Source organism: Drosophila suzukii, chromosome 3 (assembly GCF_043229965.1).
Source record: "Drosophila suzukii chromosome 3, CBGP_Dsuzu_IsoJpt1.0, whole genome shotgun sequence".
NCBI lineage: Eukaryota > Metazoa > Arthropoda > Insecta > Diptera > Drosophilidae > Drosophila > Drosophila suzukii.
The window spans coordinates 60,278,889-60,300,974 of NC_092082.1; the positions used below are offsets into that span (position 1 = coordinate 60,278,889).

Genomic DNA, 22,086 nt, shown 5'->3' on the forward strand with positions numbered 1-22,086 from the left:
AAAAAAATCAAAATGATACATCCCACATTAGTGATGATGATTCCCGTTTCTCGCGTTGTCTGTGTCCGCCTGTGTTTTTACTTTGTAAGAGAACGTAGATCTCGGAAACTATTAGGTCTCAAAACTAGAATTTGAGGATAATAACTATAACAAATATTTACCGTTACATGTTCGTACATTTACCTCCCTCAGTCTTCTCGACCAATTTTAAAATGCGTGAGCTTTAAATTCTTATTAACATTACAGTTTGCCGGTTAAAAGTTGGAATATATTAAAAAAAAAGATTTCGACACACATTTTAAGTTTTACAAATATCTAATTTTAAACAATTTTGAAAGACATGACAATAAAAAGCCACAACTTTTTTCTAAAATTATTGTATAATAGTCTCATATACAATGTAAAAGTTGAAGGGAGGTGGAACTACGGGCATTTTAAGCACATATAAGCGTTCTTGAAATTCATCGTTACACAATATGTATTACGAACAATCGCCTACTGCAAATATTCACTTAATGAAATAGCTCATTACGTTGGTATTTTATTACCACGACACAAGTAAAAGGATCTTCCCTACTCTATTAAAATAATTAATCCAGAATGTTTACTAGAGCATATAATTTTATATAAATGCTGGCCTGCAGATCTCTCTCAGTTTAAACAGTAACAGTACACTCAATTATGGTACAATATACATTAAAAACAAAACAAAATAAACAAGTTAAACTTCTTGATTTAAAACTAAAATTAGCCCTTTCGTTTCAATTTTAAAATAAAGGTTAACACGTTGTTTAAATACAAATTAAATTATTTAAAACAAAAACCTCTTAGTATGAAATAAAATTTACATGTTTCGTGTTACTTCTAACAGTATTTAATGCAAAAGTGCACCTATAGAGACATATTTAAAATTCTGTACGCTACTTTATTTGTTGATGAGAATCCAGATTACCTAAAGCTTAGAAGAATAGGTAGAAACAAAACCATCAATTAAGGAAAATGGTATTTCCCTACCAACATATACATACAATGTACAATAATTGTTACATACACTAACATATATAAAACTAAAACATGCTATACCAAAACAATACAGTAAAAGTTTACATCTGAAATTTGTGTTAATTAGTCGTAATTGTTTGCAAAACTATATTCAAACCTGTTTAAAATTTAACTTCGGGTCGAAAACGTTTAATTATTGGTGAGATTGAACATATAAACACAAGAAAGTATTGCTAATATAAAAAACTGTTGTTGTTATGTTTAGTCTAATGAATTTCGGAAATAAATGCATTAATAGATACAAAATAAAGAACTGGATTTCAGCCATTGGTGTGGTCAACGTGGTTATATAAAGAATAAAGCACCCAGTTATTATTAGCTATTTATATTAAAGTTGGTCTCCTAGGGCATGACGAATATTTTGTAGGGTTGGTGACGGACTTTTTTCCAAGAATTTCAAATCATTATGCACACAGAAAAAAAGCAGATTGAAACGTTCAAAAAATGCCCAAAACGGGGTCAACAAGTGCGTATGCCCGTTAGTTGACAATTTTGGACGCTCATTTATAAAATGTGACCGAAACTTTATGGTTGGGCTCCAAACGAATGGAGCTGTATTTAATTTCCTTACTTTCGTTTAAAAAAGATTTGGTTTATCATTAGAAGTATTTGCATATAAACAATAAAAATAATATTTTTAAAAAAAACTTAGAATTCACGACCGTCTTCTCGCGGACTCGAACCTGTGCCAGGGAACTTTTCAAATACGGACGATCGGGACACTATACCTATAATGTAGGTCCTACATTCATATATGTTTTCATGAACGGTGTTGATAATTATCATTTTAATTGTAATTTCTCCAGGGTGTTCTGTCAAGGTATTTTTGATTGTCGCGTTCATAATTTCACCTAAGTGATCATGATTTGAACCCGTGGTGTTCGTTTTTTATGAACGTGCCATACCGAACGGGTTGATCACAAATCATCACAAATTTTCTTGCTTTTTTTTCTTTTTTTTCTGGTTGTGTGAAAAGAATCATATAATATTAGCACATTATACCAGATGATAATATGCAATAAAATTACCATTTACTCATAGAATAAGAGGGTATACTAGATTCGTCGGAAAGTATGTAACAGGTAGAAGAAAGCGTTTCCGACCATATAAAGTTTATGAATTCTGAATAGGATCACAAATCGAGTAGTGTCATTCTGTCTGTCCGTCCATATGAACGCTGAAATCTCGGAAACTATAAAAGCTACAAATGTGGGATTTGGCATGCAGATACTTGAGGTTCTTGCGCAACGCAAGTGGGCCAAGCCCAAGCCTATATACTTTATATACCCGTTACTCGTAGAGTAAAAGGGTATACTAGATTCGTCGGAAAGTATGTAACAGGCAGAAGAAAGCGTTTCCGACCCCATAAAGTATATATATTCTTCTTCTTCTGTCTGTCCGGATGAACGTTGAGATCTCGGAAACTATAAGAGCTAGGCTATTGAGATTTGGCGTGCAGATTCCAGAGCTTCTTACGCAGCGCAAGTTTGTTTCAGCAGAGTGTCACGCCCATAAACCGCCCAAAACTGTGGCTCCTACAGTTTTGGTGCTAGAATACAAATTTTAGCTGAAATGTATTGTTCTTATCAATACCTGTCGATTGACCCATTGATTGATTGCTAGGCCCCCTTTAACGCCCACAAACCGCCCAAACCTGTGACGCCCACAATTTGCATGCTAGATAAAAATTTTAACTGAAATGTATTGGTCTCGTCAATACCTATCGATTGATCCAAAAAAAAATTTGCAATAACGCTTAAATCTGTCTACCGCCGGTAGGTGGCGCCTTTTAATCTCGCTTTGCTGCTTGCATATCTCCATTTCCGTTTGGTCCCTTTAGCTGAGTAACGGATATCTGATAGTCGAGGCACTCGACTATAGCGTTCTTCCTTGTTGAATTTTAATATATTACTCAGAAATGACAGTTACGTTTGACTTCTATCTTAAAATTTCGATCATAACCGTTATTAAAGACTTTTAAAAACAAAAGTCTTAACTAAAGGATTGGCAGGATCTTTTATTCAAAAAAAAATTGTATGAAAGTCATTAAAAAAATAAAAGTCTTGACAGCAGTAAATAAAAGTTTCAGCCTGTTTCTCAGAGCAATAGTATTTCGTCGGTAAGAAACTTAACTTGTTTGATATTTGATATTTCCATAAAAATTATAAAAGTCTTTGATCGATTTTTACTTTAAGTTTTTAATAGGTGAGTTTTTATTATATATTGGGGTTGTATTGGGCAGTTGAATTTTTGTGAATCTGTGATGTGTGACAGAATGGTGCTATGGCACAAGAGTTTGAGAAAAAAGTTTGTAGTGCACCAAGAAGATACATTGTTCATGTTTGGGAAGTGGTTTGTGTATAGTAAATTGATGTTTGGATATTTTAAAATTTATATAATATTAATATTTGCAGAACAAATATTGTGGTTGCTATCTCGGAAAGTATAAAAGCCAACAAGTTAAAATTAAGCATACAAATTCAACTCTGGCGAAGTGTAGTAGATTAAAATTTAAAATAATTTGTATTTTCTTCTGCATGTTTAAATCGTACAATTAGTTTATAAGTCTTAACGCTTGCATCTAGCTCACGGTTAAGCAATAAAAGTGAAAAGTGTAAAATGTAGGTACTAAGTGTAAGCATCTGTCGAAGATTATATTTATTTTACCCGTTCCTCGTAGAGTAAAAGGGTATACTATATTCGTCGGAAGGGTTTCCGATCCCATAAAGTTTATATATTCTTGATCAGGATCACTAGCCGAGTCGATCTAGCCATGTCCGTCTGTCCGTATGAACGCTGAGATCTCGGAAACTATACAAGCTACAATACTGGGATTAGGCATGCAGATTCCTGCGCATCGCAAGTTTATTTCAGCAGAGTGCCACGCTCTCGATAGACCCACAACCACTTTAACGCCCACAAACCTCAAAAAATCGTAAATATGAACGTGGATATGTCGGAAACTAGCAAAGATAGAGAATTGGGATCTCAGATTTAGATTCCGTAGCCTTGCACGCAGCGCAAGTTTGTTACGCGAATATGCCACGCCCACTCTAACACCCACAAACCGCCCAAGCCTGTGGCGCCCACAGTTTTCATGCTACATAAAAAATTTTAACTTAAATGTGTTGGTCTCGTCGCCTTTTCTAACGCCCAAATCTGTCTACCGCCGGTAGGTGCCGCATTTTAATCTCGCTTTGCTGCTTGAATATTTCCATTTCCCTTTGGTTCGTTAAGCTGAATAACGGGTATCTGATAGTCGAGGTACCGTTACCGAGGTACCGAGGTAGCGTTCTTCCTTGTTTTTAAGTAGGTAGTTAAGTGCTCCACGCCTTGTTTAGAATAACTAAAATTGTTATACCCCGTTACTCGTAAATTAAAATGGTACACTAGATTCGTCGGAAAGTAAAAGGAAGTGTTTCCATAAAGTATATATATTCTTAATCAGGATTACTAGCGAGTCGATCTTGCCACGTCCGTCCGTCATTCTGTCTGTCCATCCGTAAGATTGCTGAGATCTCGCCAACTATAACACCTAGAATGTTGTGATTTGACATGCAGATCCTTGAGGTTCTGGGACAGCGCAAGTTTATTTCAACAAGACGCCACGCCCACTCTAACGCCCACATTTTTAAATATTTTTGAAAAACGAACTTTGTTTTTATTATCTGTGTCCATCTACATGCTAAAAAATGTTCAATTCGGACCATTAAATGGTCACAAGTGAGTAATGGGTATCTGATGGTCGATGGGAAATCGACTATAGCGTTTTTCTCTTGTTTTTTATTGTATTAATGTTTTATAACTTTTTTCAGAAAATGCGTTGTTGAAGGCCATAAGCAAGCCTTTCGGTTACCAGAACGCTTCAAAAATATTTGGCTTTCCAATTTAAGAAAAGAAAGAGAAACGGCTAGATCGTCTGTAGAAGGCACTTTAAGCCAGATTGTTTCCTAGGCAATAAGCTGAGGAAATGTAGTATTCCTACTGAAGAGCTAGGGTTTGACCCTATTTATCTCTCATTTGAACAGAGTAAAAATAGTAATGATGGGGTTGGGGTCTATGGAAAGGAAATAATTTCGAAAGGTGATACTGATGCTGAAATATTGCAACAAAATAACGAAGCTGAAATAATGCAAAATGTTGGTCACGTACCTGAAACAATGCAATATGACGAAAATGAAGCTGAAATAATGCGAAATACAGGGTTGCCCATATTCGACGGACCCATCTGACGACGCCATAACTTTTGACAGAGATGCCAGATCGCTTAATGACATACCGCGTTTGAAGCGTCAGTCCGAGCAGATTTTTACCATGGAACAATACACGCCACGCGAGCTCTCTGAAATAGTTGAAATTTACATTCAACAGAACAAGTCAATTGTGAAAACTCAACGTGCTTTTAAAAAATTAAAAAATGTGAAAAGTGCGCCTTCTAAGAACACCATTAAGCGTTTATACGAAAAATTTACGACTGGTGAGGCTCTTTCTAATCCGAAGAGGCCAAATAAAAGTCGACCAAGGCGATCGGACGAGAATATCGCTGCCGTACGAGCCAGTGTTGAGATGTCCCCAAGAACATCCCAAAAACGCCGTTCTCAGCAGTTGGGCATGGCTCGGTCCACTTTACAACGGATTATTGGCGTTGATTTGCATTTGTTCCCGTACAAAATTCAATTGACGCAAAGATTGTTGCTTACGGACAAGCCTCGTCGATTGGAATGGGCCCAAAGAGTCATCGAAATGGCCGAAGATGACGATCAATTTTGGAACAAAATTATCATGTCCGATGAAGCCCATTTCACATTGAATGGGACCGTAAATAAGCAAAATTGCCGTATTTACGCCACTGAAAATCCTGAGAAGATTCAAGAAGTGCCTCTTCACGACGAAAAAGTCACAGTTTGGTGCGGCGTTAGTTCGAAAACGGTCATTGGGCCGTTTTTCTTCCAAAATGAAAATGGCCATGCTGTTACCATCAACCAGGAGCGTTATCGCGACATGATGACCAATTTTGTGATGCCAATTATTCGTCGAAAGCGTATGAGGCAGTTCTGGTTTCAACAAGATGGCGCTCCACCGCACACAAGTCGCATAACAATCGATTTTCTGAAGAAATTGTTTCCGGGCCGTTTGATGTCGAAAAGTGGTGATTTGGACTGGCCACCGCGTTCGCCCGATTTGACGCCGCCTGACTTCTTCTTGTGGGGATATTTGAAGTCAAAGGTTTACGTTAACAAGCCAAGGACCCTAGAAGAGCTCAAGGACAACATTCGTGAAGAAATAGCCGCTATTCCGGCCGAAATGTTGGCGAAAACGATGGAAAATGCTGCAAAAAGGGCACAATACGCCATCAACGCCAGAGGCGGCCATTTGAAAGATATCATATTCAAAAATTGATGTAAACAAATCTACTTGGAACAAATTAAATGATTAAGATTGCCAACCGCCAAATTTTTATTTTTTTCTTTGATTTTAAAAAAAAAACATGGGTCCGTCGAATATGGGCAACCCTGTATAGGTCACGAAGCTGAAATAATGAATTATGACCAAATGAAAATATTTTTGTAGAAAAGGTTAAAACCCCCAACAAGAAAAAGGATAATTCACTAAAAAATTCAAATATTAGGCTAAAAAAATATTCAGTTTTAATGAAACAGGTTCAGAAAAATGGGTCAAGACGTTTTGGCCTGGAGAATGCTTTATTAAAAGAGTATTTGCCAAGAACATTGCCTGTGAAAGAAGAACGAAAGATGAAGTCGAAGAAATGCTTACGAAATGTAAAGCATTTCAAGAAACCCTAATTCATAAAATAGCATTACTAAAATTTAAAATTAATGAATTTAACGAGCAAAACTACTCCGAAAATGAAACAAAGAATTAGTTGCCATTCAATGACCTAACACCAATTTAATTCGGCTGAAAAATTTAGCAAGCAGCCTTAATGAATCAGATTGAAACTGCGTATTGATATTTGATGAATCCTTTTTAAGGTCTGACACTTCTTATCAGTCTGGGGCCGACAGAGCTGTTGGTTTTGTTGACCTCGGAGATAAGATCAAGATCTGTAATCCTCTCCAGCTACTGGCTTTATTGCATTTATGGCTCCTGGCTTGTGTTCCGACTTCAAGGCCTTGGTTGGCGTAGCACTTGTCGGAAGACAATAATGTCCGGCTTGCTAGAAAGAGCACCTGAAGCCTCCCAAAAACCTGAACTAAAAGTGCGTGCTATTGTCTGTGATCAAAATCACAACTATTTAAAAGCACTTAGAATGGCTAAGGATAACGATGTTCAATATCGGTTGACATCGCGAGTAAATATTATTCATGATTATGTACATCTGTTTACAAATATACGAAAAAATGTAAAGCTTCATGATTTCCAAATCGGCACAGACATTGTGTCCTGGGATATTATTGAACAGTTTTATACTGACGATGAGTTGCGTACTATTCGGTTTGCCCCGAATCTTAGATGTTCGTTGTATTTCACAGATGAAGACCTTTACTCGGCGAATATTGAACCGCAGGTATTTACTGAGGCGGTTAGTAGTGGCATACAAATTACTGCTGATAGTAATTTTAATAATGATTTGATGGCACAAAATACTGCCATATTTATACAGAAAATGAGTGAGGGCTTTAATTTATAAGAGCAGGGAATTTTATCGGCTGATGAGGAAGTTCGTGTAGGGTTAACTAATTTCCAAACCTATTAAAAAAAAAGGTAATACTCTGGATTAGGGGACTAACCATCGAAATTCGCGAAAAATTTATGTACGATGGACAGCGATTTCTTAAGAATTTACGTGCAAAAAGAACTTGGCGGTCAGACATGGTTCTCTTGTAATTGTAAAAATAAATACCCAATAATTACACAGAAGAAATTAAGTTTTATGTTTTATAATTTATTATACTGTAACACCAGCACCACAACTTAGCTCAAGAAGCTGTCACAAGAAAAGAAAATAACGATCAGTGTGACCAAAGGCTACGCTTTCATTAATGCCTAAAATAAATAAATGGTATTTCTGTATAGGAATAGGGGTATTCCACCCCCTTAGATATAACATCTATAAAATTATAAACTTAACATAATATATTCATTTGTAATTGTTATGTACTTAGTGTGGGTTGTGTGCATTCTGGGAATAGTTATGTGATCCAGCATTTGCTGCAAGGATACGGGGAAAACCCAGAAAAAACCGATCAGATCACTCTTACATATACATATGTTTACAAAGAATTACATTTTAAATTTCAGTAACTTAACCCTTATACAAAAGCAAACAAAAGTATTTCAACGAAATCAATTAAATTCAAATCAAAAAAAAATAGAAAAAACTTCAGCATCAGCAAACAGTGGATAAGTCATCTTGCAGTAATCCCAAATCATGTCGTATTTCCAAGAACTTTGCGGCAGGCAATGTCTTTGTGAAGATATCAGCAAGTTGATTCTCTGCGGAAATATACTCAAGACAAATGGTGTTACTTTCAATTTGTTCTCTGGCAAAATGATATTTGATATCAATATGTTTGGCTCGTTTATGACATGAGTGATTATTTGCTATACTGATACAGTCTTGGTTATCTTCGTAAATTTTATTTGGATTTTCGATTTTGATATTAACACTACTAGGAGATTTTAGCCAAAACGCTTTTCTTACAGCTTCAAATAATGCCACGTACTCAGCTTCAGTTGATGAGGATGCCTCTTTGTGTTCCAACAAATTACATTTAAATCGAACATTTTGAATAAATACCCTGTGGTATTTTTTCTATCAATCTCGTTTCCTCCCCAATCAGAATCTACATAACCAATTAATGTATTTTTAAACTCATCATTTCTTTTAAAAATAACTTTCATTTCAATAGTTCCCTTTAAATACCGAATGGCCTTTTTTAAGCACTGCCATAACTCGGAATTATTTTTGCTACTATATCTACTCAAGATATTTGCTGCAGTAGTTAAGTCTGGACGTGTACATAGCATTATGTACATTAAACATCCTATGAGATTTCGACATTGCAGTTTTCATCTGAATTAAGAAACTCATAATTTAGTTTGGTTGGTAAGGGAGTACTAACTGCATTGCAATTATCCATGTTAAATTTATTTAAGATTCTTTTAACATATGGGCATTTCCATATTGTCGCTCGGGACGTTTGCATACTTTTAAAGTAAAAAACAAAATGGGAAAAAAACGATTTTAATTTTGATAATTGGCTCTACTTTTCACTCTTCCCAAGCTCTATTTTGTGCAATAATCTTGATTTTTTCCGACTTTTAGTTTTCAAGATATCTTTAAAAAACGATCGTGTTCGATCGGGACAAAAATAGTGTTTACGTCAAAAGGGCGTTTAATTTCAGGAGGCAGTGTCGAGCGGCAGTTTTATCCAGATGTCTACATCTCGCGCGCTCGCACTGCCGTCCGCTCTCCCTCTCCATGTCTCCCTTAAGTCTCCGCTCTGCTCTGGAGCGCTTAAGTTAAGTTAGGCTTAAGCAGTTCATGTTTCAAAGTGTACGAATAAACACCTACGCACGTCGCGTAAAAACCCCAAAAGTACTCCCGTGTTTTTTGGGTACCACTCGATATTGGGGCTTCAACTATTTAATCGATCAAGCCGCACCGCCCCAACAAATAGAAGTGGGTTTTTTTTTCGATCAACCCCGTATTTTAGCGAAGTCAGGTGGAATATTTTCATTCATGTGTAAGCCATTATTAGTTGAGACTTATTTTTGCAATATATTCCTAGAGTGTGGATACAATTACGAAAGGCTGCAGTACATTAGTGCTTCAGATCTTGATTTAATATTTTCCAAGAGAGAACATCTTGGTCTGAAATCCGAGTTCCGTGAGAAGCTCCAAAAATGGAAGCGAGCACAAGTAAGTTTAATTTTTAATATTTTCATAATAGGTTGTAATAATTTCAAATTTTAGCACATTGATGTCTGCGCAGGGGATACGACACCAACATATAAAGAAAAGGTGACATTATTAGTTCTAACTAATGGTTTCTAGCTTAAATATTATTAACTTTAATCAGTGTTTTATTTTTGTGGTTCAATACGTTGATCTAGAAAATAAATTTTAAATAAAACTACAAATTTGTTTCTCTGGGTATGAGTTAAGTGTCGAATTGATTTGACTAAATATCAGTTTGATATGAAAGAATACCAGTTTAATATAGAAAAAGATAACGTGTTAAAATGATAAAAAGTACAAATTTATATGATAAAATATTAGTTTCTTATGAAAAAGTATAAATTTGATATGGAAAAACATAACATGTTAAAATAGAAGAAATGTCAAATTGATACAAAAAAAATATCAGTTTGATATGAAAGCATATCAGTTTAATGTGAAAGCATATCAGTTTGATATGAAAGCATATCAGTCGGATATTAAAAAATACCACAATTTGGTCACAACTTTGATATGTGCTCATATCAATCTGGTATGAAAAATACCAAATTGACATGTTCGAAAATATCAATGTCATATGTTCGAAAATATGAATATGATATGGCAACATAAGGGATCAAAATTGATATGAAAAAATACCCGATTGATGACCAGTTTTGGTATTTTTTTTCTCTGTGTAGGCTATTGAGATTTGGCGTGCAGATTCCTGAGCTTCTTACGCAGCGCAAGTTTGTTTCAGCAAAGTGCCACTACTGATAAGAAGTTACGTTTTACGATGTCGCTCGGGACATTGGAGAATACGATAATGGGATTAGAAAAATTACAGCTATTCCGCATAGCAAAATTCTCTTTTAAGTTTTTTCCCTTTCATTAAGTTTCAACAAAGAGTTGAGAGAGGTAGTCATATTATTTTCTCGCTTTTTATGATCTAGCATCAAAACCAAATGACCCATTAAAATGTGCAAAAACCAAAAAATGCATTGCGCGACTTCGCAATTATACAACTCGGATTATGGTAAACAAATCGGTGTGTTTCTTATAAATTAACTAGATATGATTATTTCTCTATAAAATAATATTTATGTTAAATTTTTCATATCACTTTTAATTTTTCGGTCTTGGTAGACTTTTTGCTAAAAGTGCCCATATGCAGCTTGGCTCCAGAAAATTTTAACTTCATGCATTTCTGTTATAATAGCAATAAAATGTTTTTTATACCCTTACAGAGGGTATATTGATTTCAGTCAGAAGTTTGCAACGCAGTGAAGGAGACGTTTCAGACCCCATAAAGTAGTATTCTTGATCAGCTTGACTAGACGAGTCGATCTAGCCATGTCCGTCTGTCCGTACGTTTCTACACAAACTAGTCTCTCAGTTTTAAAGCTATCGGGCTGAAACTTTCCCAAAAGTCTTATATCTTTTGCAGGTAGTATATAAGTCGGAACCAGCCGGATCGGACAACTATATCTTATAGCTCCCATAGGAATAATCGGAAAAAAAATTTAAAAAAATTATATCTTTGGAGTTTTTTGGCATATAACCTCCTAAGCTTGGAAATAACATTTTTAAATTAGTTTTGAATTTTTAATTAAATTTTATCGAAATCGGACGACTATATCATATAGCTGCCATAGGAACGATCGGAAAATTGGTGGAAAAATAATATGAAAAAATTATAGCTTCGGTGTTTTTCAACATTTAACCTCCAACGCTTGGAAATAAAATTTTTTAATTATTTCTGAATTTCAAATTTAATTTAATCAAAATCGGACGACTATATCAATAGCTGCCATAGGAACGTTCGGAAAATTGGTAGGAAAATATGAAACAATTTATAGCTTCGGTGTTTTTAACATATAACCTCCAACGCTTGGAAATAACATTTTTTAATTAGTTCTGAGTTTTGAATTTTATTTGATCAAAATCGGACGACTATATCATATAGCTGCTATAGGAACGATCGGAAAATTGGTAGGAAAATAATATGAAACAAATTATAGCTTCGGTGTTTTTGACATATTATCTTATACTATTGGGAATACCTTTTTTTGGGTTTTTAAATTTAATAATTATAGCTGCAAGGGTATATAAGCTTCAGCTTGCCGAAGCTAACTTCCTTTCTTGTTTTTCTGTTTGGTCGGTCATTCTGAACTTTTTCATTGAATAATTATTGAATTTATTCACTGTTATCATATTTCCTGTAGCTATCACCACATCATCAACATATAACAGCACATAAATATTTTCCTTTATATCACCTTTATCAAGGATATATCTACAGCGATCTACGGAAAAGTTTACAAACTCAGTCTTTCAATGCTTGCTCAAAGACTTCAAACCAGCATCTAGGGCTTGTTTGAGTCGGCAAATTGCCGTATTCAACTTACATACTTTGTCACCTTTGCACTGTATACCTTGAGGAAGTGTCAGATATATTTCCTCTTTTAACGTGCAATTTAAGAATGCAGTTTTTACATCCATTTGATGGTCTTTCAAGTTATATTGTACTGCCAACGACAATACAAATCGAAAACTGAAAATTCTAGCAACAGCAGCAAAAGTATTTTCATAATCGACTTGGTATTTTTGAGTAAATCCTAGTGCAACCAATCTAGCTTTATACCTAGTAGGACTTCCCAGTTCGTTATATTTAACGGAAAATGCACATTTGCTATGTACTGTGTTTTTATGTTTAGGTCTTTCTGTGATTGTCCAGGTATTATTTAGTTCATAGGCACTCAACTCTGTTTTTGTGTCTTCCTCCGAAAACAATTTATTGGATCATTGTTGAAGATAGTGTGAGCATTTAATATATATTTATTTAAACTACTATCATCTTCATAATATGATATCTTGGGCTTTGTTTTTAATCACTCACTTCTTCTACTCGTTATTTCAATACCATCAGTTCCAATTGGATTCTTAACAGATCCATGTCCATCAACAAATGAGACATCTCTACTATTTTTGCACCTGTGCAAAAAAGGCTACGCTTTCATTAATGCCTAAAATGGATAATAGCTAAATGGTATTTCTGTATAGGAATAGGGGTATTTCAACATTGAATTTCAAAGTTCCCGGTTTTGCTATAAAAAAAGGGTGCTTTGCTCATACTTCTTATAAAAATCGAGTTGTCTTTAAAGTTTCTGTAATATTGAAATTTGTATCAAAAATTGTTGTTTATTGATTCATTTGTGGCGGGACCTTAAAGATCTCATTCCGCAAGATGGCCAAAAGAAGGAACACTATTTGGCGCGCTTCGCCTCTTTAAAGAAGCACAAGCCGCACACCGTGTGCCTCCATTTCTTCTTTACAGCCATGGCGGATATGATCGCGCTGATTTTTTTTTAATTTCATGCCAAACTTTACTCGTTGCATTATTTTTTAATTTGTACTTACGCTATGTTTTGCTTTCATATTTAACATACATCATAGAATTTCTCATATGGAGTACCTCCGATGTCGACTAAGTTGTTAATTAGGACACTCTTCGTCATACATATATTCGGATCTGCAACGTGGCCTAGGTTTATGGGGGACACCACCACAAAAAACGAGCCTGGAAAATTACCTCAATGATGGTTCGGAAAAGTCTTCATTGAAATTATTTGAGAAAATATAAAAATACAAATTGTTGGAGTGTTATTTCATGCATTAAAATGGTGGGGTACCGTGGATGGCAATAATCGTTCATGGCCGTCACTGAAATCACGGTACAGCATTGTGACGTCACTCATCTGTCCTTTATCGACCGCACTCCACGTATAACATGATTTCTTCGATATGCTTTTTCAGTAGACAAACAAAAACCATTTTTTATTAAATTAAAAAAATGTTACATGATTTTTGTAGAAACTCATTTGAAACCCTAATTAGGTTTAGGAATTCATTTAAAAATATAATTAATTTTAGAACTACTTATTAAAATATAATTTCTTTGATTGAAAATATGAGAAAAGCCCCTTTGTTTTTTGTAGCAAAACCGGGAACTTTGAAATTCAGTAACAAGAGAACTATGTCCGACCGCCAAGTTCTTTTTGCACGTAAATTCTTAAGAAATCACGGTCCATCGAGGATAATTTTTCGCGAATTTCGGGGGTGAGACCCTAATCTAGAGTATTACCAAAACAAATAAAAGTTCTCCCCCACAAGAAAACGGGAAGCTCTTCAATGAACATTTGTATCGAAGGTCTCATTAGGACCTGTCAAAAAATAAATTTAATTTGTGATGATATAATCAAAAATGGGTTCTCACAATGAATATCTACAAGTAGATTTAGTCAACAACCCCTTGAAAGTTTTTTATTTTCCAGAGAAACAGAGCGGGTAATAAACAGCCAACTGTTTCTCAGTTAATAAAGAAAAAGTACCGAAGCCGAATTAGTTCTGTCTTTTGTGACAAACCACCGGTTCAACCATTAAGCCTTGCTCAGAGCAAATGCAGTTTGGAGAACTTGGCAGAACGAAATGCAATACGTTATAGACTGGCTACTATACTTCCGAAATGTCTTATCGTACAAATATTTTTCAACTGTCGGGAGAATGTAGAATCTGACTCAACGAATTTTTTAGAAATAAACAAAAATGAAGGCGATATTAAATTAATAAATCCTTCGAATGCACTGTTTGAAGTAACAATGCTTTATGCAGAGAAATTTAAAAATGAAATTAACAGATTCCCCAATCAAATAAATATTCTTAGAAATATTATTAATATATGTGTTGAAGAAAGTAATAAAAGATCCTACTGGTTTGACTCGACAAGCCCATGCGCCTCATAGAAAAGAAATGCTGAAAGATCAATATAAAACGTACTCTTGTAAATTTATTGTCACCTGGGACATTTATCCACAACGGCCCAAGCAGATCAAACTCTTTACAGTGCTTTCTCCCAATTCAACTACAATTTTGAAAGCCCTTGTAGCTAGTGCCGTCAGAGTACCGGGTATAATCACCAAAAATAAAGACTGATACAAATTTGAAATGTCAGTTTTGACAAAAAAGAGCATGCTTTGATTTGGCCATCATTCAAATTGTTAAAAAAATCATTTTTATAACTTTTGTATTTCACGTATGAACGTAACTTCCAAAATTTTCCGTAACATACGATATTGGCCACTAACAGAAGAGATCAAAAAAGCGCAAAGTAGTGTTTACCTCCACAATCGGAATTCTTAATGCTTGAACAGACCACCTGGCAAGCCCAGCTGTTACCGCAAATACCGCGCGTCCACTAAAGCTCTCTCCCACGCTCTTTTCCAGCCTTCCCGCCACTTAGCTTTAACCGTTACGCATACACATTTGAAGCGTGGAGAGAGGGGAAAGCTTTCTGGAGCTTCAACCGGTGTCGCTGTCTTCCGCTCATTCGTCCATTCACTGCCAAAGTGGTAGCAACGGTGCGGGTGAAAGTTGCTTCGGCTGGAAATACATTCTAAACGGTTCGTCTGTGTGCGCTGCTACCTGTTCTTTTGTCTGCTGTGTGCGTTCCCTCCGATAAGAATCGCCGATTGCCAATATTTTATCATCTTGGCAGACCTATTATATAACCCTCACGAAAGACATAGCTATCGGCCATTGACACTGCATTTTAAAAACCCTCCCTATGTAGTCAGCGGTATATGCTGTGTTTCTTGTATACGCCTACATATACATACATAAGTACATATGCGCAAAGAAGCGTTGTCGGGTGAAACTTGTTTACCAGCGATAACGCGTCGCAGTTAGGTCACCAGCATCGGGCTGATAAGAGCTGTTTTCTGAGGCGGGCCTCAGAAAAAAAACGCTGCTTACAAAACATTCAACACCGCTTTGTGACCAATTCACTGAGACGATAGATTTGGTGGCACCGGACAACCGACTTTTTGTGACACGTTCCATTCCTTACTGATAAGATACATTTGCAACCCATATCATCATTCAGCCCGACCATGAGCCCTCTCCCCCGAGTCAACATCGACGAGCCAAAATACGATCAGAACTCGTATTTGGGCAGAGCCAAGCACTTCTTTCTGCTCACCAACCCGATCAACGTGCTGGCCTCCTCCTCGAAACTGGAGGAGGCCCGCCAGATCGTACTAAAGTATCGCGCCGGTAAGGAAGATCCACTCACCAGTCTTCAAGCTCCCTAACGTCTCTTAAACTACTTTAAGGCAAGGATGTGCCCGAGTGCAAGAGCATCGACGATGTGTGGCGAGCCAAATACCTGTACGATTCGGCTTTCCATCCGGAGACAGGCGAGAAGCAGATAGTCATCGGGCGCATGGCGGCGCAGATGCCCATGAACACGATCATTACCGGGGGTGAGTACGAGTGGCGTTTTTGGAACTTAATTGGCGCCATTTGAACTATCCGCTGCCGCACTGCTGAATAACTCGACCACAATAATAGCGCAATCATTTTCCAGGCATGATGGCCTTCTACAAGAGCACAGCCGCCGTTGTCTTCTGGCAGTGGTGTAATCAGACGTTCAACGCTATTGTTAACTACACGAACCGCTCGGGCACCTCGCCCATTAGCCAGCCGTAGGTACCGATTCGTAGAGGCATTCGCAATACTAAGTTTATCCCCCGGCTAGACAACTGCTCACCTCTTACTGCCTGGCGACCGGCGGAGCCCTGGCGACAGCCCTGTCCCTAAATCGGGCGGTGAGGAACATGAATCCGCTCATTGGCCGACTGGTCCCCCTGGTGGCAGTGGGCGCGGCCAACTGCATCAACATCCCCTGCATGCGGATGCAGTAAGTAGACTGCACTTTTACCCACATTTTCTTAGACGAACTTTTCAAAATTATTAGCCTGTTGTGGCTTTCTATGCAATCTCTTGATAATGTCGCTTTTATATTATCACCAATTTAATCACACCATTCCACTCCAAATATGATGGTCTGGTTGAACTCACTGATTAAGGACCATTAACATTTTTAGTTTGGTAATTTTTAACTTTACAAAATATTTATGCGCCCGTTACCTTGTCAGAGATGTTAACCTAACGGAGCATCTGGAACATTCGGCCGATTTAATTTTATTGACCATTTCCCCCCCTATATCGTGAAAAGTAAGAGTATGCATGCTGTTTACGAGATTGCACCTTGCATTATAAGAACAAAATTAATTTTTAAATTTTAAAAATTATGGGCGTTAGAATGGGAGTGGCACTCCGATGAAGGAAACTTGCACTGCGCAGGAAGCCCAAGAATCCAAACACTCTAGCTCTTATAGTTTCCGAGATCTCATCGTTTATACGGACAATCGGACATGACTAGATCGACACGGCTAGTGATACTGATCCAGAATATATATACTTCATGGGTCGGAAACGTTTTCCTTTACCTGTTACATACTTTCCGACGAATCTTCTACTCTACGAGTATAAGTTATAATAAAAATACATATAATAAATACAATAATCAACAAGAAAGGAAGCTAACTTCGGCACGCTAAAGTTTCTATACCCTTGAAGGTCGTTCCCGTGGAAGCATTGTATGTACAAAGCTGTCTGATTTTTAGAAAACTAAACTAATTATACAAATTTTAGGTAATGTTCTATTTCAATTTACTACCGTGTATGTTTACCGAAAACGAAATATAACGGTCTGTGTAATATTTTGATTAATTATCCGATCGTTCCTTTGGCAGCTATATGATGAAGTCGTCCTATTTGATTTACATTTTATTCTGAAATTCTGAAATCTTAAGAGAATGAAATTCCCAAGAGTAGAAGTTAATATGTCAAAAAACAACAAAGTTTTAATTTTGTACATTTAAAAAAAATTATTTTTGGATCATTCTTATAGGAGCTAAAGGAAAAATTTCTCCGATCCGGCTTGTTCCGACTTAAATACTACCTGCAATAGAAAAGACTTTTGGGAAGGTTTCAGCCCGGAATATACTCTATGGGGTCGGAAACGTCTCCTTCACTGCGTTGCAAACTTCTGACTGATATCAATATACAATCAGAAAAGGTATTAAAAAGGAGTTGCTCATCATAACAGAAGCAAAGGGGCATAAAAATCTTGACTTGTTTTGCTAATATCATTTTTATGAAAAAAACAATTTCCTAACAACACTTTCTTGGTGTCTTATTTATGCATTAATTTTAAAAACTTATAAAAGTGAAAAATGTGCTTTAAAATGTTTTTTTTTAAATTTCTTCAAATAATAATAAATTAAGTATATTTAACTCAACCATAGAAACAGGTCTTGATTTTACCAGAAGTGGTACCTGAAAAGTTAAAAAGACCTTTTTAGCATCAAACAGTAAAAATACGTAACTGGGCCTTACCAAATATCAAAGAGAAAGTCCAAACAATGTTTCAAGAATGTTCAAAAATAGTAATAATTAAAATATTTAATGTAAGACGATTCGATGCCGTGTTTTTGAGACTCCATTTAGCCAAGACAACTTTAATGTTTTATTTATAACGTATTAGTATACGTTCTATTGAACAGGTTAAAGGTTAATAAATTTATATTAATATCTTATATAAAACTTAGGGAACAAGTTTTATATTGCCCCTTAAACTCATACAGTAGAAGTGTATATTGTAATCGCCGAAATCTATGTAACCTTTCTACTTTGTAGAAAACCTTTCAACTTTTTAGAACATTTTTTCACTTAGAATAGGTTTATAATTTTTTAGGGTTAGTTTCATATTAGGGTTAAAGTATTAATTATTAGAACAATTTTAGTTCATGGTAACCATTTTCAGGATTCATTTTTCTAAAATGACAAATTATTAAAATTAAGGGCAAGTCTTGAGTCGTACAGAAAACTAGAAAATCGTCCATAGCAAGAAAGGAAGTTAGCTTTGGTAAGCCGAAGTTTGTAAACCCTTGCAGTTATAATTATTAAATTTAAAAATACAAAAAATGATATTCCCAATAGTATAAGATAATATGTCAAGAAACACCGAAGCTATAATTTGTTTCATATTATTTTCCAACCAATTTTTCGATCGTTCCTATGGCAGCTTATGATATAGTCGTCAGATTTTGATAAAATTAAATTCGAAATTCAGAACTATTTAAGAAATGTTATTTCCAAGCGAAGGAGGTTATATGTTAAAAAACACCGAAGCTATAATTTGTTTCATATTATTTTCCCACCAATTTTACAATCGTTCCTATGGCAGCTATATGATATAGTCGTACGATTTTGATAAAATTTAATTCGAAATTCAAAACTAATTAAAAAATGTAATTTCCAAGCTTAGAAGGTTATATGTTAAAAAACACCAAAGATATAATTTTTAAAAATTGTTGTTTTTCGATTATTCCTATGGGACCTATAAGATATAGTTGTCCGATCCGGCTGGATCCGAATTATATACTACCTGCAAAAGAAATAAGACTTTTGGGAAAATTTCAGCCCGATAGCTTTAAAACTGAGAGACTAGTTTGCGTAGAAACGGACGGACAGACGGACAAGGCTAGATCGACTCGTCTAGTCATGCTGATCAAGAATATACATATATACTTTATGGGGTCGGAAACGTCTCCTTCACTGCGATGCAAACTTCTGACTGAAATCAAATGCAAATTTAACTTTCACAATCATCTAAATAGAGTGATCTTGAGCCCTCGAGAAGTTGAATTTTGTGTACCAATTTGAATTTTTTTAAAAACGACCCAAAAAAGTATTTGTAAAATTTATTTTAAATAACATATTTTTTTAATGATTATCGGTCCTGTTCCAGTTTTCTCTATTCAAAGATTGACAGGGATTCGTAACCCGGTAACTTCTAGCCCTAACAATTACCAATTACACAGGAACACAAAATTGAACATAATAAAATTTTCTCAAACCATTCCTATTTTTTCACGATAATTGTATTTTTCTGAGTAAAAGCCCCATACAAACTTGAGTTCCGTAATCTAATTGTTCCGCGGTATACATATCTAAGAATACTAAAAACCGATGTTTGCCCACATATGGAATTATGTAGCCTTCGTCATTGTACTTGTCTTAAATATTTTTGCTGAAACACACTCTCAATACATGACGGCATTACTAAAAAATAGTCTCCATTCATAAACCATGGTAAATTTGTCGTCAAAGTTAAAACTTCCAAAATTTTCACAACTTTTCTGAAGGAAAACTGTCTCTAAAAAATAGATCTTATATGGAACAAATCTTTATTTTTCTTTGAATCGATTTTCCACTGTACGCCTTAACTTCAGTTTAAAACAAGAAAAAACGCTATAGTCGAGTACCTCGACTATCATATATCCGTTACTCAGTTAAAGGGACCAAAGGGAAGTGGAAATATGCAAGCAACAAAGCGAGATTTAAGCGTTATGGGCGTTAGAGTGGGCGTGGCAATTTTTTTTGGATCAATCGATAGGTATTGACGAGACCAATACCAATACCAAGACCAATTAGCATGAAAATTGTGGGTGGTTTGTGGGCGTTAGAGTGGGCGTGGCGTATTCGCTTAAACGTGCGCTGCGTACACGGCTACGGAATCTAAATCTGAGATCCCAATTCTCTATCTTTGATAGTTTCCGAGATATCCACGTTCATATTTACGATTTTTTGAAGATTGTGGGCGTTAAAGTGGGCGTGGCAAACATTTTTTGGGTTAATCGATAGGTATTGATGAGAGCAATACATTTCAGTTAAAATTTTTATTCTAGCATCAAAACTGCAGGAGCCTTAGTTTTGGGCTTATAGTTTCCGAGATCTCAACGTTCATCCGGATAGACGGACAGACGGACATGGCTAGATCGACTCGGCTATTGACGCTGATCAAGAATATATATACTTTTTACTATGAGCTTTGATAGTTTAAATAGAATACAATTTCTGTGAAACCTAGCAAAAATAAAATCAATTACAAATAATATAAAAATAAATGCAAGGGTATAATATTTATTTCATTATTTCTCTGACCGTTTCTTTGACAGCTATATGTTAGAGTCGTCTGGTTTTTATTAAATTTAATTCAACTTTTTTTCAACAACAGAAAAACCATTTTTATTAAATAACGCTTGTAGGGACTGTTTTCAGCGCCAAATGTTTATTTAGCATATTGATCAAATATGAGATTTCCTTTCATATCAGCATAGTGAAAATTGAGTAGGAACTATTGTGGGTCAACAGTGAGGCCACGGGAATTATCACAAGCTAGAACCGTTTTGACCCTTTTAAGTATTTATGTATAACACCTTCCTCGCATACAGTTCTTTGCCTATAACCATTTCTTAAGCAACCATTTTGGGAGGTGGATGGGATTTTCTTTGGATAAACATGTGCGTTGTGGAGCATTAGAAAATATTTATTTTCATGATGTGATCAAAATTTAACTGTTCGGCTAATTTAATCTACTCGTCTTTTTTAGGGAGCTACGAAACGGAGTGGTACTACTGGATGAGAACAACAACGAGATGGGGATTTCCCAGAAGGCGGCCGTTGTGGGAATCTCAGCCGTTATCCTTAGTCGAATTGCCATGGCCATCCCGGGAATGAGTAAGACCTCCCCAGGGTATACCGAAACTTTAAGATTGTTTCACCTTCCTTCTATGTATTTCAGCTCTGACCCCTGTTCTGATGAATGTCCTCGAGAGGAGGGGATTCCTGGCCAAATACCCGCGGTCCAACGCCCCCATTCAAACGCTCTTCTGTGGCTTCGTGCTGATTTTCGCCACGCCTCTCGGATGCGCCTTCTTCAAACAGCGCGCTGGCATTAAGGTCGACGCTCTAGAATCGGAAGTGCGCGACAGCATTAAAAAGAAGCGTCCGGATCTGGACACCGTCTGGTTCAACAAGGGACTCTGAGCCCCTGTGCACTTTATGAGCTTAACGAAGACAATATTGCTTGATTCAGCTGCCTATTTATTTACTCACCTTGCATTTATTGGCAGTTTGTCTGTTGAGTTTTGTTTGAAATACTCATGATATTATTCCTGACCGCACATTATTACCGAGCACCATAACTCGGCACGGTGGTGATCAAATTATATATGCAGCGTATCTGGTAGTGATTGTGTAAAAGCGAAAGATACCAAAAATAAATGCTGTTAACTGTTGATTTTGAACTGTGTTTTCAGTTGGACAGAGCAGTGCCCAATTCCGGGCGAATGGCAGTTGGCGTCGGGTCA

The 22,086-nt window shown here is 36.1% G+C and overlaps 1 protein-coding gene across 2 annotated transcripts; it reads left to right on the top strand.

The window, feature by feature from the left end:
* Window positions 1-15,266: 15,266 nt before the first annotated feature.
* Sfxn1-3 (Sideroflexin-1-3) lies at window positions 15,267-22,016 on the top strand. 2 transcript variants are annotated; one of them, XM_017076861.4, is made up of 7 exons: window positions 15,267-15,426; window positions 15,909-16,078; window positions 16,138-16,287; window positions 16,392-16,509; window positions 16,563-16,724; window positions 21,327-21,454; window positions 21,519-22,016. In XM_017076861.4, exons 2-7 carry the CDS (start codon window positions 15,916-15,918, stop codon window positions 21,761-21,763), a joined length of 966 nt encoding a protein of 321 aa, XP_016932350.3. In that variant the 5' UTR covers window positions 15,267-15,426; window positions 15,909-15,915; the 3' UTR covers window positions 21,764-22,016. The 2 variants fall into 2 exon arrangements, with proteins under 2 accessions (XP_016932350.3, XP_016932352.3); XM_017076863.4 differs by having other exon boundaries at window positions 15,354-16,078.
* Window positions 22,017-22,086: the final 70 nt, after the last annotated feature.